We start from the raw sequence: 18111 nt of genomic DNA, 5'->3' as shown, positions 1-18111 counted from the left end.
TCTCAATCAGAGCGGTCCCCTGGAAGGATGGTATCATTTCCCACCAGCCCCAGTCATCATGACCAATGGTCCGGAATTAGGCTGGTACATTGCTCAATTGGGCAGGCACATCAAATATTTTAGCCCCTTGCAGTATTTCAGCTTGGTGGGTCCACAAGCAGCACCAACGTGCTCTCGATACGTGTCCAACCAAGTACGACACCAAAGGCATGCATTCCCAGCTGCCCACATACTGACCATAAGGCACTTTGCTTTCCAGCACTTCAGGCTGCCTATCATCACTGGTAATCGGCCACTGGGCATAACTCCCATCATAATGGCAGCTGATGAGTTGATGGCCGTTCCTCTGCCAGAAGAGGTTTTCCAGTTGCTAGGGAGAAACAGCAACAAAGTCCAAGGTAACCATAGAATTGTTTTGGCTCATTCAGAAGAAAAGCCGCATCAAGAACTGTTAAGACAGATTTTGGGTTTTATTTTGAAATGCACCCTCTGATTTCCTCTGACCTCTTTTTTTCTGGAATCCTCAATAAAGCATCTTGAATTGGAAACCTGGAGTTGATTTAAGCGCTTGGATGCTCTTGCCCACAGCTGACTGCTCTGTCTAGGCTATTGAACAGAAGGACAGCTGACTCAGGCCTTTCTCCTTCCCTTAAGATAACTGTAAGTTTGAATTGTCCATGTTGTAAGGGGGAAATGTAAGGACAGTAAATTTAATTAAGCTGTTAGTAATGGGCGAAGAGCAAGTTTTGGTTTGGAAGGCAGGCTTTTTAGCTGGGTCTCTTTAAAGTGTCTAATATGACCGTTGCCTTAAAACGCTTTTTGCATTTGCAGCCACTTTCGATGTGTTCAGATGAAAGTCTTAAAAATGTAGATGATGGTGGTGCTACCTGTGTGTAGCCTTCTGGCCTGTTCTCACCAGGACAAAGGTGGGGAGAGTTTGCACCTGTCTGGGCTCTGAGTCCACAAAACTTGATGCCATAATAAATGTGTTAGCCTACAAAGCAAACGAATGAGGAATGTGTGACCTTCCAGATGTTGTTGGACTATAACTCCGCTGTCACTGACCACTGACCATGCTTACAGGGGCTGATGGGAGTTGTAGGCCAACATCATCTGGTCAGCCACATGTTCCCTACCACTGGGTTACCTGGTTCTAATCCAGAGCCTTGGAAATGTATCAGTACCTGATTGCCAAGGAAATGGTGTGTGGCTTTGTTATTTATCAAGTCCCAGAGGACAATGAGGCCCCTGCTGTATCCAATCAAGATGTGATTGGGGTTCCGGGGATGCTCCCGTAAGGCTTCTACCAATTCGAGTGACCGCCTGTTTCGATAATCCTCTGGCACCCTGTAAGGAAATGCAAAACAAAACAAAACACCCCAATAAACCAATAGAACAACTCAGGGCTGCATAACATTATTATGGAAGTTAAAGAATCAACTAAAGTATGGAAGGATGGGAGGGGAACTCTTGGAAACATGCTGTGAGGGAACTCTCCTCCTTTGCATTATCGTATGGTCAGGCACCAGTTCAGGCATCCTGAAGAGTGGTCTGGCCCTAACCTTCTCCTCCAACCCAAGACCCAGCCATGCTGCCTCCAATTCCACCACTTTGTACTTCCCACAATGGCCCTGGTGGCAATCTGGAATGGCATCCCCCACCCCACCCCATGGTGAGTACTCCACAAGAGTCCCTATATCTCCAGCCAGTGCACACTTTTTTATTTTAAGGAAAGGAAGTGACAATTTAACCTATATCAACACCACCGCTGTGTCATTATGAGGTATAAAAAGGTAGTCACTGCAAAGGTCTTTAGATCTGGGGTGGGCAAGTTGTAGTCCTAAAGATGTTTTGGCCTTCAACTCCCATCAGCCCTAAACAGCATAACCAATGGTGAGGGAAGATGGGAATCGTAAGCCAAAATGTTTGGTGGGTCACAAGTTGCCCACCACTGCTTTAAATGATAAAAGTTAAATCTTGAACATATTTAAACACATCAGAACTTCAGATCTTACAGTGATTTTGTGCTTCCCTCACCACACACTGAAAAACAAAATGATGGCCCCTGCGCCATGACAGTGTGCAGCTTCTGGTTATCTAGTGCCCAAGGAGGCAGCAACAACCATACTGGTTAATGTGCAAGGCAACCCTTGGGTAAAGCAACTGTGCTGCTTGTGAGTCTTGCAGTATTTATGCCCACTCCTATGCTTTAGTTCTGGGGAGGGCACACTTGCAGGATCTATGTTTTCAACTAGAGACCCAAAGACCACTAAACGGAGCCAAATGGGATTCTGAAGTCTAATTTAGACCTAGAAATCACTATTGTTAAGCAACTGGGAATTGGAGGCCCTTGCCAATCTGCTGTAGATCCCCCAGAAATCTACCAGTAGATCCCAATTCACCATTTGTTCACCCTTGCTTTAATTTACACACACTGCGCAACGTCCCAGAATCCTTGCTAGTGCCAGTGTCTGTGTTTACCGTTGCTGCACAACCTCTGGACTGATGGTCCGATCTTCTAGCACTCTGAAGGATGGGAGCTCCACCACAAAGACATTACCACTCTCAGTGCCGAGGTACAGAAGTTCCTGTGAGGAATGTGCGAGGATTGCTGTTACCTGGGTGGCACTTGGAGGGGAACTGCAGGTAGATGGGGAGAAAGATCCCGATAAGTTACAATTGAGAAAAATCAGTTCTCCCCCATCAACATTCATATACCATTATGAGAAACAGAAACATGGACCCAAGATCCTTTTGCAAGTGCTTCACAAAACATTCCTGAAGACGAAAAATTGAAGTACGGGTTCTCATTCCAAAAATCTCAGTGGGAGAAAATAAAGTGTAATACAAAAAAGTCTAATGGGAATAGAAACTTGCTGTTAACCTATCACACATGTCTACAGGAAGCATCAAATATTCTATCCAAATGGGCATAGTTCTATTGAAATGAATAGAATATTTTAAGCATGCTTTAAAGACAAAATGAACAGGTACCGTAGTAAACAATATATGGTGGACACTCAGACTAGGTTGATCAGCAAGTCAGTTTTAGCAACCAACCCCCCCACCCAAAGATTGCAGTAGCTGCAGTCTTTTACCAAGACTGGAGTGCGTGAATCCCATGCAATACCATTTAAATCATTGCCATGACTACTTTCCCAGTAGCAATAACCTAGGCTGAGTTCAGACAAAACGGTCCCAAGGGTCTGTCAGGCAAGCACCTCCATCCCTTCTGTTCTCCCACTCCTTCCTTGCCTTGTCTGAGCCAAACTACAGTTATCTGGTTCAGGTGCAACAGCAAAGGATGGTTTGCTCAAACAAGGCTGGAAGAAGGCATACAAGGGAAAAAGGGATGGAGTCAGGGAAGGGCATTCATGAGCCTGCAGCACACTACTAAACCTCCAGACCAACCTTCTCCAACCCGTTGCCTTCCAGGTGTGTTGGACTGCAACTCCCAGAATACCCCAGCAAGCAAAGCTTCATATTTAGAAAGACATGTGACACACACACACAAACTCTCTCTCCCACAATTGAAAGACAAAGAACAGGCTATTCAAAGAGCACAGAACTAGTCCACAGAGTTTGCATTAGCTGGAAAGAAAAACAAAACAAAACAATGTATGTAGTTACCCAGGGGGTCCTCGGAGTGTAAAATGTCTTTCCTCCTGCAGCTCAGATGCGCCGCTGTGGGACTGTTTCAGGGTCCATAAATGCAGGCTGTTGTCATCCAGCAGCGTCACTAAGCGGCACTGAAAAGTACCCCACAAAAAGGAAAAAAGCAAGCAATTTTTAGGGTGGCATCAAGTGCAGCAACACTTCAAGCGCCATGTTATTCAGGCATTGTTTTCATTAAGCCACAGTAATCGGGGCCCGTCTAAAATGATGTTTTAACCAGGACAACATAAAGTTATGCAGAAACAAAGATGGTATGAGACTTCTAGATTATAATAGAGGACTAAAGGCTATAAGGTTAAAGTGGTACCCCAAAAGAATGCTGTTGAAGGACTAAATACCAGTCATATTAATATAAAGCTCAAATAATCGATAGAAATAAAAACAAAGACTCTTACGGCATCTTAAAGACTAGAGAATTTATTGTGGCACAAGCTTTCGTGGACACTCTTCACTTCATCAGATGCATGAAGTGTACTGTGTCCACATCAGAGTAAATTTGTTAATCTTTAAAGAGCCACAAGACTCTTTGTGGTTTTTGTTGCAACAGACTAACATGGCTCTCTCTCTGGAAATCAACTGAAATAGACAGCCTAATTTCAGCATAGGACCAGGGAGTACTATCCCCCTGTAAAAAAGAATGAGGCATTTACTGAGGAAACACAGCAGTAAGGCAGCGACCTGTAGCATCAACATTCAACTGGTTTGTCATCTGTCTATTCAAGGGGATCTTTCCAAATTGGTACAGTACATTCCGAGTCAACTGTCAGGTACTATCTACTGTTGGATGCTACCACACAAACCAAATTTGGATGCTGATGACATAGTAAATGCCCTCTGAATAGAGGAAAAATGGTTGGGGAATGTGAGTGGGGGATGGAGACTTAACTTATGCAGATCAAGTGAACCTGATTATATTTAACTGCTTGTTCTCTTTGTAGTGCACAAGCTTATCAGCAATTGGCCCAGTCTAGCCATTACCTTCATCTCTTTTGCTATGTGGCTTTCTATGCTTGGAAAGCCTGGTCCCTGCTCTTTAAGCCACTTCCCTCTCCTGTAGGACCTCTCCTAACCCTACTTTAGCAAAGCCTTTCCTGAATCATGATAGCATCAATATCTATCTGTGCCCCTTCCTAGAGTCGGGAAACCTAAAGACGGTAGTGCACGCGCTGGTAACTTTGAGGCTCGACTTCTGCAATGTGCTCAGCTACCTTTGTGCCTAGTCCGGAAACTTCAACTAGTTCAAAATATGGCAGCCAGGCTGGTCACTGGTACACCTAGGGGTGACCACATTGCACCAGTTTTAAAATCTCTTCACTGGCTGCCAATTAGTTTCCGGGCGAAGTTATCACCTTTAAAGCCCTACATAGTTTGGGTCCAGGCTACTCACGGGATCGTATTCTCCCATACAATCCACCCCGCACACTCAGGTCCTCTGGGAAGAATCTACTTCAGTCAGTCAAAGTTAGGCTGATGGGTATTACCCAGAGGACCTTCTCTTCTGCTGCTCCCAGACTGTGGAATGGCCTGCCGGAGGAGACTCGTCAACTTGACAATCTATTAGGCTTCAAGAAAGCTATCAAGACTGATCTCTTCCAGCAAGCCTATCCAGGGGAATTTTAGGATGTGTTTAGAATGTTTTTAGGATGTTTTAACAACGTATATTATGTTCTTAATTCAGTTTTATGTATTTTATATTTATTGTTGTTCCCCACCTCGATCAAAATGGAGAGGTGGGTAAGAAAATCATCATCATCATCATCTCCCTTGACTCTCCCATACCTGCACTATCCTTCTGGCTTTATCCATCTATCACAGGAAAGTGTCCTGGGGAGAGACCTGACCATTTCTGGGCTCCTCATGGTGCCTAGTTCAGTACTGACGCTAAACAGTAGTACAGAGCTGCCCAATTGTCTGTTAGATTCCTCCATTCGGGGCCCAAATAATACCTGCATCTTTCTGAGTTACCTATTTAAATAGGCACACTATGCTTGGCTAGTAATTTTAATTCCTTGTTATTTGAGTAACACACATCCCCACCCTGTTTGGAAGCGAGTAGTGTATTCCGATACTCTCCTCTCACCTTGCATTCTTCATATCTGACTTCATTCTAAAAGGAGTGGCACCCCAGAATATTTGTTAGAAGCCCAACCCCAACCAATATTTTGGTATTTAAAAATCAAGGATTCTAGCTGCTGAAACCACACCTAGCAGAGCAGGAACGTTTCCCAGGGGTATTATGTCAACGTTGTGTCATACACTATGCAGCTACCGCTCGTTCCTAACATTTTCTCCTTATGTGATCATGATAAGGCAGGAGAATCAGTCCTGAGTTTGCTAATGAACAAAGGAGGTCAGTGCTAAAACATGCCCACGATCACAAAATTCTTCCCTCCTAATCTCAGTGACAAAGCCTTTTCAAAAGCTTCTGCAGTATTTGTTTTAGGGCCACTGGATAATTGGGAGTTGGTATTTGTAGAAGTGTGTTACTCAGGAACCAGTTTCCAGGAAAGGCAACAAGCTCAACTCTACGTATTATGTAAAGCGTGGCTTCAACAGCTTTCTGAAGTTAAATGGCAGAAGGGGGCCCTTTGTACATCATATTTTGTCCTACACAGAAAGCCATCTCTAGTGTTTTTATTTTGCTGCAAGTACACAGATTGAGCAGCTGCTGTACACAACAGCTCAGTTCAGACAACACATTAGTCAACGCAGTGTGAAAATGCCACTCAACAGTTGAGTTTGTAGGGGGTACTCCACACACAACATGTTCTAACTCCACTGCTGTGTGACTGTGGGCTACCGTAGAGTTACAATCCATTGTGATGTTTGATTGACAGTTCCTATGCCCTCTCTCCTCCCCCTCCTGTTGGTATCCCATCAGCCATTGCTGCGAAAAGACAATCCCGGCGACTCTCTTAGAACAGCGCTCGCTTCTTTTGCCGTTCTTACCAGGGAACTCTGTAGCCAGTGGGAAAAGTCAACTCAACACAACAGAAAACTCCACGGAGCCTGCCATGCAACACAATGGTTGTGCAGGAACCCTCCTCTGCACAGCGTGGATATTCTGTGGGGAGTGTTTTCCAAAAAAAACCACCCTCCACCATTGCATGGAGTTTTCCCGCCAGACAACACATTTCTCAACAGTGGTGTAAAAACTCCATCGTGGGGTTCTAAAACCACCATTGAGAAATGTGTTGTCTGAACTGAGCCAATAACTGTGTATCGATGGCAAAATTACAATTATGCTGCATTTAACATGCAACAGCATAGACAATTTATACCCTACACTGAGCTGATCCATACAGGACAGGCGCAGAAAGCTACCCAAAGTTCCATTGCCCTCCAGCATAACCAAAGACTATTTGGCCATTTGAAAGAGAGCAGGATAGTCGGCTTTAGGGCTTGTTTATTTTTACGAGCAAGAGGTGACAACGTATACAGACTGTTTCCACTGGACTGGAATCAAGAGTAGTTTTGTCACTGCGCTAATTGGTGTGCCCTCTCCCCCTTCAGTTCCTTCCTTAGTACATTCAACTTTTAAAAACACGTGTAGCAACTATCTTCAGTCTACAAGCCGTACCAAATTCAAGAGGCAGCCGTGTTAAGTCTACTGTAGCAGAAACAGGAGAGTGTGACAGCACTTTTAAGGAAGAACCTGTTTATTGTTCTATAAGCTCAAACTCTAGTTTACAAAAGCTTATGCCTCAACAAATGAATCAATCATAGGACACTTTGTGAATTGTGCATAGTAATTTCCTGGCTTTGGCAATGATGTTCTATCACTTCTGTTCACTTTTTTATTCCTGCAGAATGGAGGTGACAGCCCAATTTACATTTGTGTGGCTCAAATACAAATAGAACTAAGAGGGAACATAGCAGTTAATGACCACTCAAAGCCCATTACCTTGGGACTGCACCAAACACTGTTGATCTGGTCAGGAATCTAGCTAGTCAAACATTGAAGGAGCAAGCCTACGCAGCTGGTAACAGCCATAGAGGAGGTAGGCTCTAAGCTATTAAGGTATCTGCAGGTTTTCTGGCTAGGAATTACACTGGATCTTCAGGCTACAGAAGACACAGGAGTATCAGCCACATCAGTGCTAAAGCAGGAGAAATAAACAGCTTTTGCCCTTGGATATTGAGGAATTACATAAAGAACTGGAGACTGGGGTGAGTGTGTGTTTTGCAGGGGGTAGGGTGCCTCTCCTCCCTTCCAATTGATTTCTTTTGTTAAAGAGATACCTTTTGACCCAATTTGTCAAGGTTCTCATTATTCTTTTTTTTTAAATCATTCAGAAGTTTTGAATTCTTTCACTGTCAAGTCATCATAACATTTATTGTGTTTTACATCATGGTGGGCTAGTAGCAAAGTCCATGTCAGCCACTAACATCTATATTGACTGTAGATGTTTGAAAATCTAATCACACAATGAAGCACACAATGCAGTTACCTGAACTCTACTCACCTGGCCAGGAATGAAATGTATTTGCATAACCGTGTTGGTCTCGTCATGTAAGCCCATGAACTCAACTCCTGGAGTGCCATAGCTGAATGACTGATTGAGGTCAACAGTATTTAAGTGTCCATTGATGTTTTTGCTGCACTCAACTTGTGTGACATTAGTTAAATCCTAGAGCAATTGTGATTTCTTCCTATATTGCAACAAGCATTAGGCTGAAGTCACCCTAGGTAATTTGCGTGTAATTACAGACAACTATTACAACTGAACAGGCATGGAGCAGACGTAAACGCAGCAATTTACATTTCGATTAATATAGGGAGGCAAATGTATTCTAGGCATAGGCTTACTGAAATTTTTGCTCATTAACAGGCAAGAGCTGTTTAGAAATCTTTTGTGTAATATGTTAGCAGATAACTTTAACGCACACATATCCACCTGATATGAATTTAAATACTTGGGAGAGCAGGCACTTGTGCAGCATTTCGGGAGTTAGGCAAGATAAGACGACTGGAGCCTATCTATTCTCAAAGATGCCTCCAGATGCTGCAATCCCTGTTTAATCCATAACCAGAAGACAGATGGCTCAATCCTTGCTTGCAAGAACCTTCCTGAAGGGAAGCCTTGCTGGAAATGACAATGCCACTGGAAAGGATTCAGTCTCTCTTTCAGGAATGGAGCAAGAAGCCACCCCCCACCCTGCAATGCTTAGCTGGCTCGGTGCCATGGGAATCAGGGTTTCACTCATACATGTGCTATATTGGGGCTGGATGAAAGAGAAGCACCTTCAAAGTGCTCTTTTAGTTCAGTACTTTAGGACTACCAACACAGGAAAGCCAAAGCTTGTATTTATGACTCAAAATTCAAACCACAAATATTGTACTGTGCTAAAAATGAACCCTTCCTCTGCGTCAGGATATTTAAAACAAGAGTTGGCAAGTGGGTGATAAAGCTATTTGCCTACAAACACCACTTTCCACTAGACTACATTAGCCTTAAAGTCACAGTTTAGTACATTTCACTTGGGTCTTGCACTAGAACCTCCATTACACTGAGCTCAAGTGACCAGATTACCCTGGTTCAAGTGTCACTTCCATCATAAACTGACTAGGCAGCTAGTCAGTATTTTCTCAGTCCTACTCCCCTTACCCACCTCAGTTCACAATATGGGGATATTAGCCGTATTCATGTGTTCATCCTCAAACGATTACAATCAATGGCGAGGGCCAGCAAGCATTCTGTCTACCTTGGTTCCCTGTTTCCCAGCCCCACCAGCTTCCATGCAATGGAAGGGGAAGTCTGAATTGGGGAGTTTTCCCTATGCATGTAGAGTTCCCATGTGATTTAGAACCCTGCATGTGAGGGTGAATGCCCAAACATGGCTATTATTGTTATGATCACCAAGTTAATGTATGGGAAGTGCATCGAACAGAATGCTACATGAATGCAAAGTATCACCACACAGTCGGCATACTTACTGCTGCTGAAAGCCATTCTGCAGCTCAGAGACTAAGTAAAAGGATACAGTTTGATGGCTCCTGACCGGGTTCCAATAGCCATAAGATGGAAGGAAGAGCTGTAACCCAGGGCACTGGGCTGGTGGGGGAAGCCATGTTCAACAGTCTGGTGGAAGAGAAAACACAAACATACATAGCATTTAGTATACATATTAGAGAAAGTATTCTGGCTTACAGCCAAGCAAACATAATGCACTTTCGGACACAGCAGCAATCCTGGGTTCAAGAAATATGTCACGGTAAAGTAGTTTTTCAGCTAAAGTCTGACAGTAGTAGATTTGCAACAATGTATTTATAGTTTTTACTGAAACAATAATATACAAAATAAACAATAAAACATATACAAGCAAATAATAACTCAGCCTTACAGATGAAAAATTCTAATACCTAAATTCAGACTAATGAAAATAACCAATATGGGCAAATGCTATCCAGGAATTTATCATTCCAAAAACGTAACAAACCAGCTTCATTTGTCAATAAAACTATTCTCACACATTTGATTCTCTTGCTCCTATATATCAATAGTTTTAGAGAGAAGCCTTGAGATGTTTCCTGAACCCTCATTTTCACTTCATTTATGTGAATTTCAGCAAGTGATCAACCATACCGTGCTAGAAAGGGCTGTGTGATTTTCTCAAGCAAAGTCACAGCATCTTGCACGACATTTCCCTTACTCTGTAAACCCAGCCAGCAGCAACAAGAACTCTTGACACCTACTGCTGGGAGGTCTGCTGGAGGCCTGTAGTTGTTTTATCTACAACCCAGCTAAAGTCTACCACCACAACAGCATTCCAAGTTTGCATGTAGAGAGATGTCTCAGGAGCAAACACCGTCAGAAAGATCCAGCTGTGTAGGGAAAGACGGTGCATTTTATTTCAGAAGTGTTTTGAGACTCTCCCTCTTGGGAAGTAGTCCTTACAGCTAAGTAGAGACAGCTGGGCCCTCTGAATATGAATGTACACGGCTTGCAGCTTTTGTTCCCTCTTGTTGCTTCATGAGCTCCATTCGCCTTGCTACCGAAAGCCCTTTAACTGGAGATGTCGGGCATTGAACCCCAAGCCCTGTTCTTGCGAAGCATATGATCTGCCTCTTAGCTATGACCTCATCCTACACGGTATTTCTAAGAGATGGGTAACAGAAATGAGGAAGAGCTTCTTCCCCATACAGAGCTTCTATCCTTTTTTTTCCAAAAGGAATTGAACAACAAGAAGATAGCCAAACATTAGGAACCCACCCCACCTCCTGCAAACCAAAAACCACAAAAAATAAAATAAAACCACGCCTGAAGAATGGCAACTATTCTGAGTGCTGGGGTAAGGTCGGCACATCCTCAGCGAAAGCACATATCTAGTACAGGAGAAGAGCAACAAAGCACATCGCATTACAGATGTGAAGAGAGACTAAACCAAGCAGTTTTCAGTCTGGAATGTCATAGTAGAATAGAGTTTCAATAGATCATACATAGGGTGAACTGTTCTACTGGCTCTTGTTCAGTTTCCCACATGCTGTTTGGGAGCTCTTAGACAAGCAGAGCATGAAACTCTAGATGGGGAAACAACGCCGTAATTGCTTGCAGGCCACCCACCCTCTACGACTCGTGGCTGGGAACCACTGCTTTAACATGCTTTCTTTGCAGATTTCTCATACTATATTGGAATGGCAATGTACTTTATGCCCTTATCTGGCTTCCTGAGCTCATAGGCGTATATATCTCAGGTTAAAAAAGAGGGAGAGGACCAAAAGCTGTGTGCGTAGCTTCATTTTATGTCACCGTGTACACCAATGGATGGGAGAAGCAGGTGTACCTTAAGTGGGGGGCGGGGAGGAAGAAAGAACAATGAAGTCTTGTAACATTGCCTTGGATAGAGAGAGATGGGCAGGAGCAGCCTTCATTTTGTTAAGAGCCCTTTAGTTTTCCTTTTGGAGTCGACAGGAAATGCAGGTTATCCTAAGAACATGGAAATGCATTTTAGGTGGGGTGGGCGGGTGGGTGAGGGGGTCATACTGCAATAAGCAGTTCTTGTAAATGGACAAGCTGACTCAACTCCAGAACACAATTGGAAAGATTAGATTGGCAGCTGTTTCTCCCACTTCGCGCCCCACACTGGCATTCACAATCATTTTACAACTGTGAGGGAACAGCTGCTTTCCAGAATCCTCCATTAGAAAGGGATCAGGAGTCCAGGCAGTAGTGAATCAGATCCACAACTACTCATTCAATGAAACAGCCAGTGTTTACATCAATTAACAGAGGCGGTTGGAAGACACATGAAAGCAAGGAACCCCCTCTTAGGTATGAATTAAGTGGAATGCTTCCAGTTAGGTAAAACACAGGTGAACCAGCCTGTCTGGCAGCTGAACTTTGCCAATCGGCTAACTTATCACCACCAGTTGAGACATGCCTGTCTTACAGAGCTTGACATGAGACAGACTGAGAAGAGGGAGGTATCGTGTCTTTACTGAGAAGCCGAGTTTCACTCTATGCTGCTCATTGGTTTAAGAGGAGATTTCTACAACAGGTAGCCACAGGTGTCCTTAAATCCCCAGAGTGGTTTCCTCAATTAGGCATCTGCAGCCTGCTTTGTTGCTGGGGCGCACATTCACTTGGCACAATGTCTGGGCAGCAAAGGAAGTTGGCCATTTGAAATAGTACAGTAGAACCTAGTATAGTAGTTTTTCCTCCCTTTGGGAGCGAAACTAAGGTTCCCTGCACAGTGAAATTTGCAACCAGAATGTTCAGAAAGTCCATAAAAGGTAAAGATATTTTTAAAAGACAGACATGCTTTGGCATTTGTTCTGGTATACTTGAACTATAAAATTAAACCTGATCTCACACCATCTTCATACAAAGCTTCTTTTCAAATGTGCATCTATGTTATAAATTTGTGTTATTTTGGGGTGAGTGTTAAACCATCTCAAGATGGAAACGGTTTCAATAGAAACTTAAAAGAGAAACTAACCAGGAAAGATTCCAGCCTGCCTGTCAAACAGCAGGCTGTGTCCCTATCTGTCAACAGATCAATACTTGAGAAAGTGCCTGAGCCTGCCCCTTGATACTGCAGCCTGAGGCACATACTTGTAAGCAACTCCTGGAGTACTTTTTTTTGCCATGTGGACAGTAAGTACAGAAGGATGGATATACAGGGACCTACTGAGATAACATGTGCCAAAGAATTACAAGTGAGAGTCATGGGGAGGACACAACCTCCATAGCAAAAACCTGGATTCCGTAATGGAGTATTCCCTGTGGTACTTGGGAAAGATGTATTTTTGGTAGGAAGCATGTTACAACATCACGAGGAGAGACTGGAAGAGCTGGTTTACTTTGGTCAACCCTGAAAGCAAAGTCTGAGCTGAAGGCAATTTTAAAATCGCAGTCAACACACCCCAAACTTTACTTAACTGAGGGAGATTTAAATATTGGTTGGAACACCACTCTGAATGGCCAATATTACAAGGGCATGAAAAAGAAGCACTAACTTGTAGCCACTGCATTCATACATTAATAAAGCATTTAATGTGCTGTTCTTTAAGGAGACTTTAAATTCAGCAGGTTTTAAGCTTAGTCATTAGCACAAAGGAGGAAGATAACACTGAATGCATGAAAGTAGCAGCTAGATTTGGGTACAACTACTAATGCAGCTAGTAGTTTTAAAATAATTCCTTGCATTAGTAATTCAGAGGAGCCACTGTCAAAGAATTCATCAACCCAAACACACTTGGATCTGAGGCAGTTCATAAGATGGGGGCATGGATCCAATGGTATGCTGTTTATTTGAAGGGAAAACACCAGGCGCGTCTTCCTACATAATATTTAACATTTGTAAAGCACTTTCAATTCTTCAAAGTTCTTTATGTCCATTTGTAACAACAGCCACTCAGTATGGTTATCCTCCATACTGCATTGGCAAGGAAAGTGCTGAGGCTGAGAGGGAGTGGCCTGCCTAAGGCTATCTAATGAACTCATGGCAGAGACAAGATTCCCATCAGGGAATGCCCAACTCATAGCTCGGACCACATGCATCATCGTGGCGGCAAGACACCCTTCCTTGCTACCATGAATCTCAGTCCATATTGTTCCTATTGACTGCCCATTAGCAAGGGAGGGGAGGAGAAGATAACAGTGTGTGTGTGTGTGGACAGGATGAGAGAATGGGAGAAGGGATAGCACTAGGGAAGCTATTTCAGGAAACAATTATATAAGGAGAGTTGCTCCTGAGGAATGGTTTCATGCCCCCAAAGGTCCTGCTACAAGTTCTCCCTTTCTTTTCCCCTACAACTCCGCTATGACACCATTTCAAAATTAGGATTGAGTGTCTAATGCAGCACGGATACTACTTTAAATCATACCAATAAAGGCTGGTGCTTGTAGTTAACAGTTGTGCGTTTAGTTTTGTTTTCTCTAGGGTGAACTTTGGGATTTGGCTTTTTAATCCACCAGAGGGTGTCCAGATGCAAACACTGGCGGGCAGGGACAAGAAGAGAAGCTACTAGTCTACCACATTCAGAGAGCAGGAAGTATTAAGACTACCGGCAGGGGGAGGGGCAATGCTTGGAATGCATCTGTTTAGCAGGTCCATGTGCCCAATTCTTGAAATCCTGTATTTGTTGCATTAAGGGAGGCCTCAACAGTTAAGTGCTATACAAGGGTGAAATTCCAAAGGGTTTTTGTCTCTCCTATTGGAAACTCAGGGTTACCAACATATGTTCTCTTCTCCGCCACAGGCCCATCTAAACTCAACTGTACCTGGGGGGGGGGGGGGGACATCAGATGCTAGCTCTTGCCTGAGCAGAGCTGGTAGGTTTTGTTTTGGTTCTAAATGTGTGGTTCTTGGTGTATCCATTGTTTGTTTATAAGTGTTATGAGCAGCTTTAACAACTCTAACTGAAAGGCAGAATATAAATCTACTAAGAAAACCACCAACTAAACATTAAAACAACACCTCAAATTCCCTAACCATCAGGAAGTTTGGCTCTGCATCTAGTTTATTTATTTATTACATTTTTATACCACCCAATAGCCAAAGCACTCTGGGCGGTTCACAAAAATTAAAATCATGAAGAGCATAAAAACAACCAACAATTTAAAAACACAAATACAAAATACAATATAAAAAGCACAACCAGGATAAAAACACACAGCAAAAATTGATATAGATTAAAATATGGAATTAAAACAGCAAAGTTTAAATTTAAATTAAATTAGTTGTTAAAATACTGAGAAAATAAAAAGGTCTTCCGCTGGCGACGGAAGGAGTACACTGTAGGCGCCAAGCGAACTTCTCTGGGAGCTCGTTCCACAGCTGGGGTGCCACAGCAGAGAAAGTCCTCCTCCTAGTCCTATCTGTAAGGAAGGGGTAAAATCATACTGGGAATGGCTGTTTTTAATATGTTAAACTATTTTATTGTTATGGTTTTAGGAGCGGAACAGATAAGCGGCCAGCTGCATGGGGGCGTTCTGGTACATCCTGGAACCGCTTGGGGCAAGGCCAACCGGCCTTGAGCGAAAATTAACATCTCGGGGGAAGGTGTGAAAGATCTTCGAAGGGAGGGGGAAGGAGCGAGAAAAGTATCTATATAGAGTATGCTTTTGAAAAGGGGTTTTGTCCTGAGCTGGCTGACATCATGGCTGGGTGATGTATGATTTGCAACTTAGTTTTAGTTTGCTTGGTCTGGGTTCTTATATGTATCTGCATGTTTTATCAGTTTTGAAATGCTAATCCTGTATATCCTACCCTTATCCTGAATAAAATTGGGCTTAACCCTCCAAATTGGGAGCTGTGTGTGTTTTGTTCTGGGGATCTGTGCAAAATCCAGTGGAAAGGCCAGCTTTGCTGGGGCGTGCTTCCTTTACACTATCGACCAGTGACAGATCATACATCACTTTTTAGAAGACAAGCATGCATTGGGTAGGTTGTCACTTCCCTCATCATGCCATCCAATCACACAGTTTTTGCATGCACAAATATCCCAAGAGTGGGGGGGGGGGGAACCAGGGAAGATTAATATAGCCACAAGCTGTTCTTAACATGCCACAGTGTCAGCACAATCCACAAGACCCTCAGTTCGGAAGCCTTTGCAGATGCAGTAGAGCAGGGGCAAACTTACAACTTCCTACTAGCCGAGATTCTATACAGCCTTCGCAGCAAACCTCAAAAGCTGTTTCAGATTTGGACTGCTGCATGAACATCTATGCCGTTGGCATCTGCAAATGTTACCAACATGACAGTGAGACACTGAGGTTGTGAACTGGCTTAGAAATGCCATAAACTTGCCTATAACTATGTGGATGTACCAGATGGCACAATGGCAAAGACAGTCCAAGTCTAAAAGGAGGAAGGGGAAGTGTTTCTATCCCTACGGCAGAAGAAACTTGCACAGGGATGGGGGTGGGGGAGAGCAAAAGGCACCACTTTCTGTGGAAGTGCCCCATACACTAGTTATGCCTCCTAAAAGTTAACCACATCCAATACAGATCAACTTCACATTTGTACCATCAAGGCAAATCCCTTGCTTGACAACCTGCTGCATGGAGGGAAAGAGAAAATAGGGTTGGCAGAAAGGAGAGAGATGACTAGGTTCTAGTCCTGCCCACCACTGGCTTTGGCCTCACTTGCCACCATGTGGCCCCAACAGGTGTCTATTGAGGGCCATGTTCCCTCAACAGAAAATTGGTTAGCAACCTCCAAGTTACAAGAAGATCATGACAATAACCTTTACAGTTGAGCAGAAGGACAGATTGCTAGGAGCCCTTCATGTGCCATTTTGCCCCCTGAGCTTAACAGACATTGCTCACAGACAATAGAAATCTTCCATATTTCTTGGCTTTCCTTGACATTACATCAGAAGTTCAATCATATTTCACTTTCTGAAAACTTTTTTTGTTCAGTCACAGATACCTCCCATCAAAAACAGGATTTATCGTTAGCAAATAGTCTATAGTAATAATAATAAAAAAAGAGAAAATGAGACAAAAACAAAGGCTTCCAAGGCAGGCATACACAAGAAGCCTTACTAGTTATTGGAAATTCATGGAACAGTTTCTCATAATGTAAAAGGTTTGATTAACTCCTTGACATACTAATAAGTCATAGTTTTTTATACATTCTATTGCATCACTCCACATTGTAAGGCCAAACGTGCCCCTTAGTAGTTACTAAGGGATACTGGAAATCTGAACACAAGATTTCATATATTTTAAAGGAGGTTCTGAGATTTTCCAATGGAAAAGTCAACTAAATTTGACTGTGGTTAATGCCACCTAAAAGGATCCTTCATCAGGGAAAAGAAAACATTCCATTTAGCAAACAATACTGAGAAAGAAGTCTTCCCTTATGGAACACTGTTAATTCAGAACAGGTGAGTTCATACCCGTTTGAAGAGACACGAGACTGAGTAAATTATTTACCATCCAAGGCATGCTAGCAAGGCAGAGTATTTAACTTTACCTTGGAACAGATCTTCCAGAATGTCTATTTCAGGCTTGTGACATCAACATTACAAATGGCTCCGTCTCCTCATTTCATATATACAGTTTAAAGGGAGAACGAGGGCTAGGGATTTTCAGCTGTGCACCAGCAATAAACATCTGGCCCTGCTTTTTTTTTTTTTAACCAAACCTATCACCACTACCAAATCCTGTTGCTTTGGGGGTGGGGTGAATCTGTACAGCGCGGCTGAAGTTGGTTCTGTACTAGACAAACTGAGAATAAGACATGTGAAAAAGAAGTTAATAGATTTTTATTTAAAGAGCTGAGTGATAGAAAAAGGGGGGTTTCAAACACACACACAACCCACATTCCTTGTTCATGCTCTAGCAAAACAAACCTAAGTGTGAAAAGCAGTCCCAATACGATGCAACATGAGGTTTAGTTGTCAACATTGCATCTTCCAACGTGACAATGCTAGCACTAACATAGAGCTTGGGATTTCCTAGATGGGTAACCAAGGTGGACTATTCATGCATGCTATTTAGCTTGCAGTTGTTTGATCAACTGTGAATCAGCCTAACCAACACATGAAAAAAAAAAAGACTCTAGTGCAAAAGTGTCTCAAGTTCCTACTTCCAAGAAAAAAGTCTTGAGATCAAAAGAAAGCTTAGACTCCTGAAAGAGCATTTTTGCTCCCTCCACAAAGAATAAGACCATTCAACAGAACTGCTTGGGGCAACACAGAGGAAAGTAACCTGGCAGAGCAATCAAGCCATCTGAGCACTCTCCAAAACTTGCAAGATACACCCCCTCATCGTATTTTAAAACAAGTATAGTCAGAGAGTAGGCTTCAAAAGTTCCAGCTAGGATTGGCAGCTACTGAACGTGGCAATCAAACTCTTTTCCCGCCTCCATTTTTTTTCATTATCACCCATTCACTCGCATTATCTTGACTTCTGTTCATGATTACCAAGATACAGCAAGTGCAATTTACACACAAAATATAATAATTTGCAGGACATGGTG

General features: G+C 43.0%; 2 protein-coding genes across 4 annotated transcripts in view; both read right to left on the bottom strand.

Annotated features, from left to right (window-relative positions):
• Nucleotides 1-18111, bottom strand: part of TSEN54 (tRNA splicing endonuclease subunit 54) — a 121818-nt gene that overhangs the window by 63247 nt on the left and 40460 nt on the right. The gene's annotated exons all lie outside the window — the stretch shown is intronic.
• Nucleotides 1-18111, bottom strand: part of LLGL2 (LLGL scribble cell polarity complex component 2) — a 68011-nt gene that overhangs the window by 31327 nt on the left and 18573 nt on the right. For all 3 annotated transcript variants that reach the window (XM_063120283.1, XM_063120282.1, XM_063120284.1), the window contains exons 3-8: nucleotides 9661-9758; nucleotides 8142-8223; nucleotides 3631-3749; nucleotides 2482-2640; nucleotides 1185-1347; nucleotides 238-370 (exon numbers count right to left, since the gene is read on the bottom strand). In XM_063120283.1, the coding sequence (XP_062976353.1) occupies nucleotides 238-370; nucleotides 1185-1347; nucleotides 2482-2640; nucleotides 3631-3749; nucleotides 8142-8223; nucleotides 9661-9758 (754 nt within the window). The remainder of the gene's footprint in view (nucleotides 1-237; nucleotides 371-1184; nucleotides 1348-2481; nucleotides 2641-3630; nucleotides 3750-8141; nucleotides 8224-9660; nucleotides 9759-18111) is intronic.

Source organism: Elgaria multicarinata, chromosome 3, assembly GCF_023053635.1.
Source record: "Elgaria multicarinata webbii isolate HBS135686 ecotype San Diego chromosome 3, rElgMul1.1.pri, whole genome shotgun sequence".
Lineage (NCBI taxonomy): Eukaryota > Metazoa > Chordata > Lepidosauria > Squamata > Anguidae > Elgaria > Elgaria multicarinata.
This window is presented reverse-complemented; position numbering and strand designations above follow the sequence as displayed.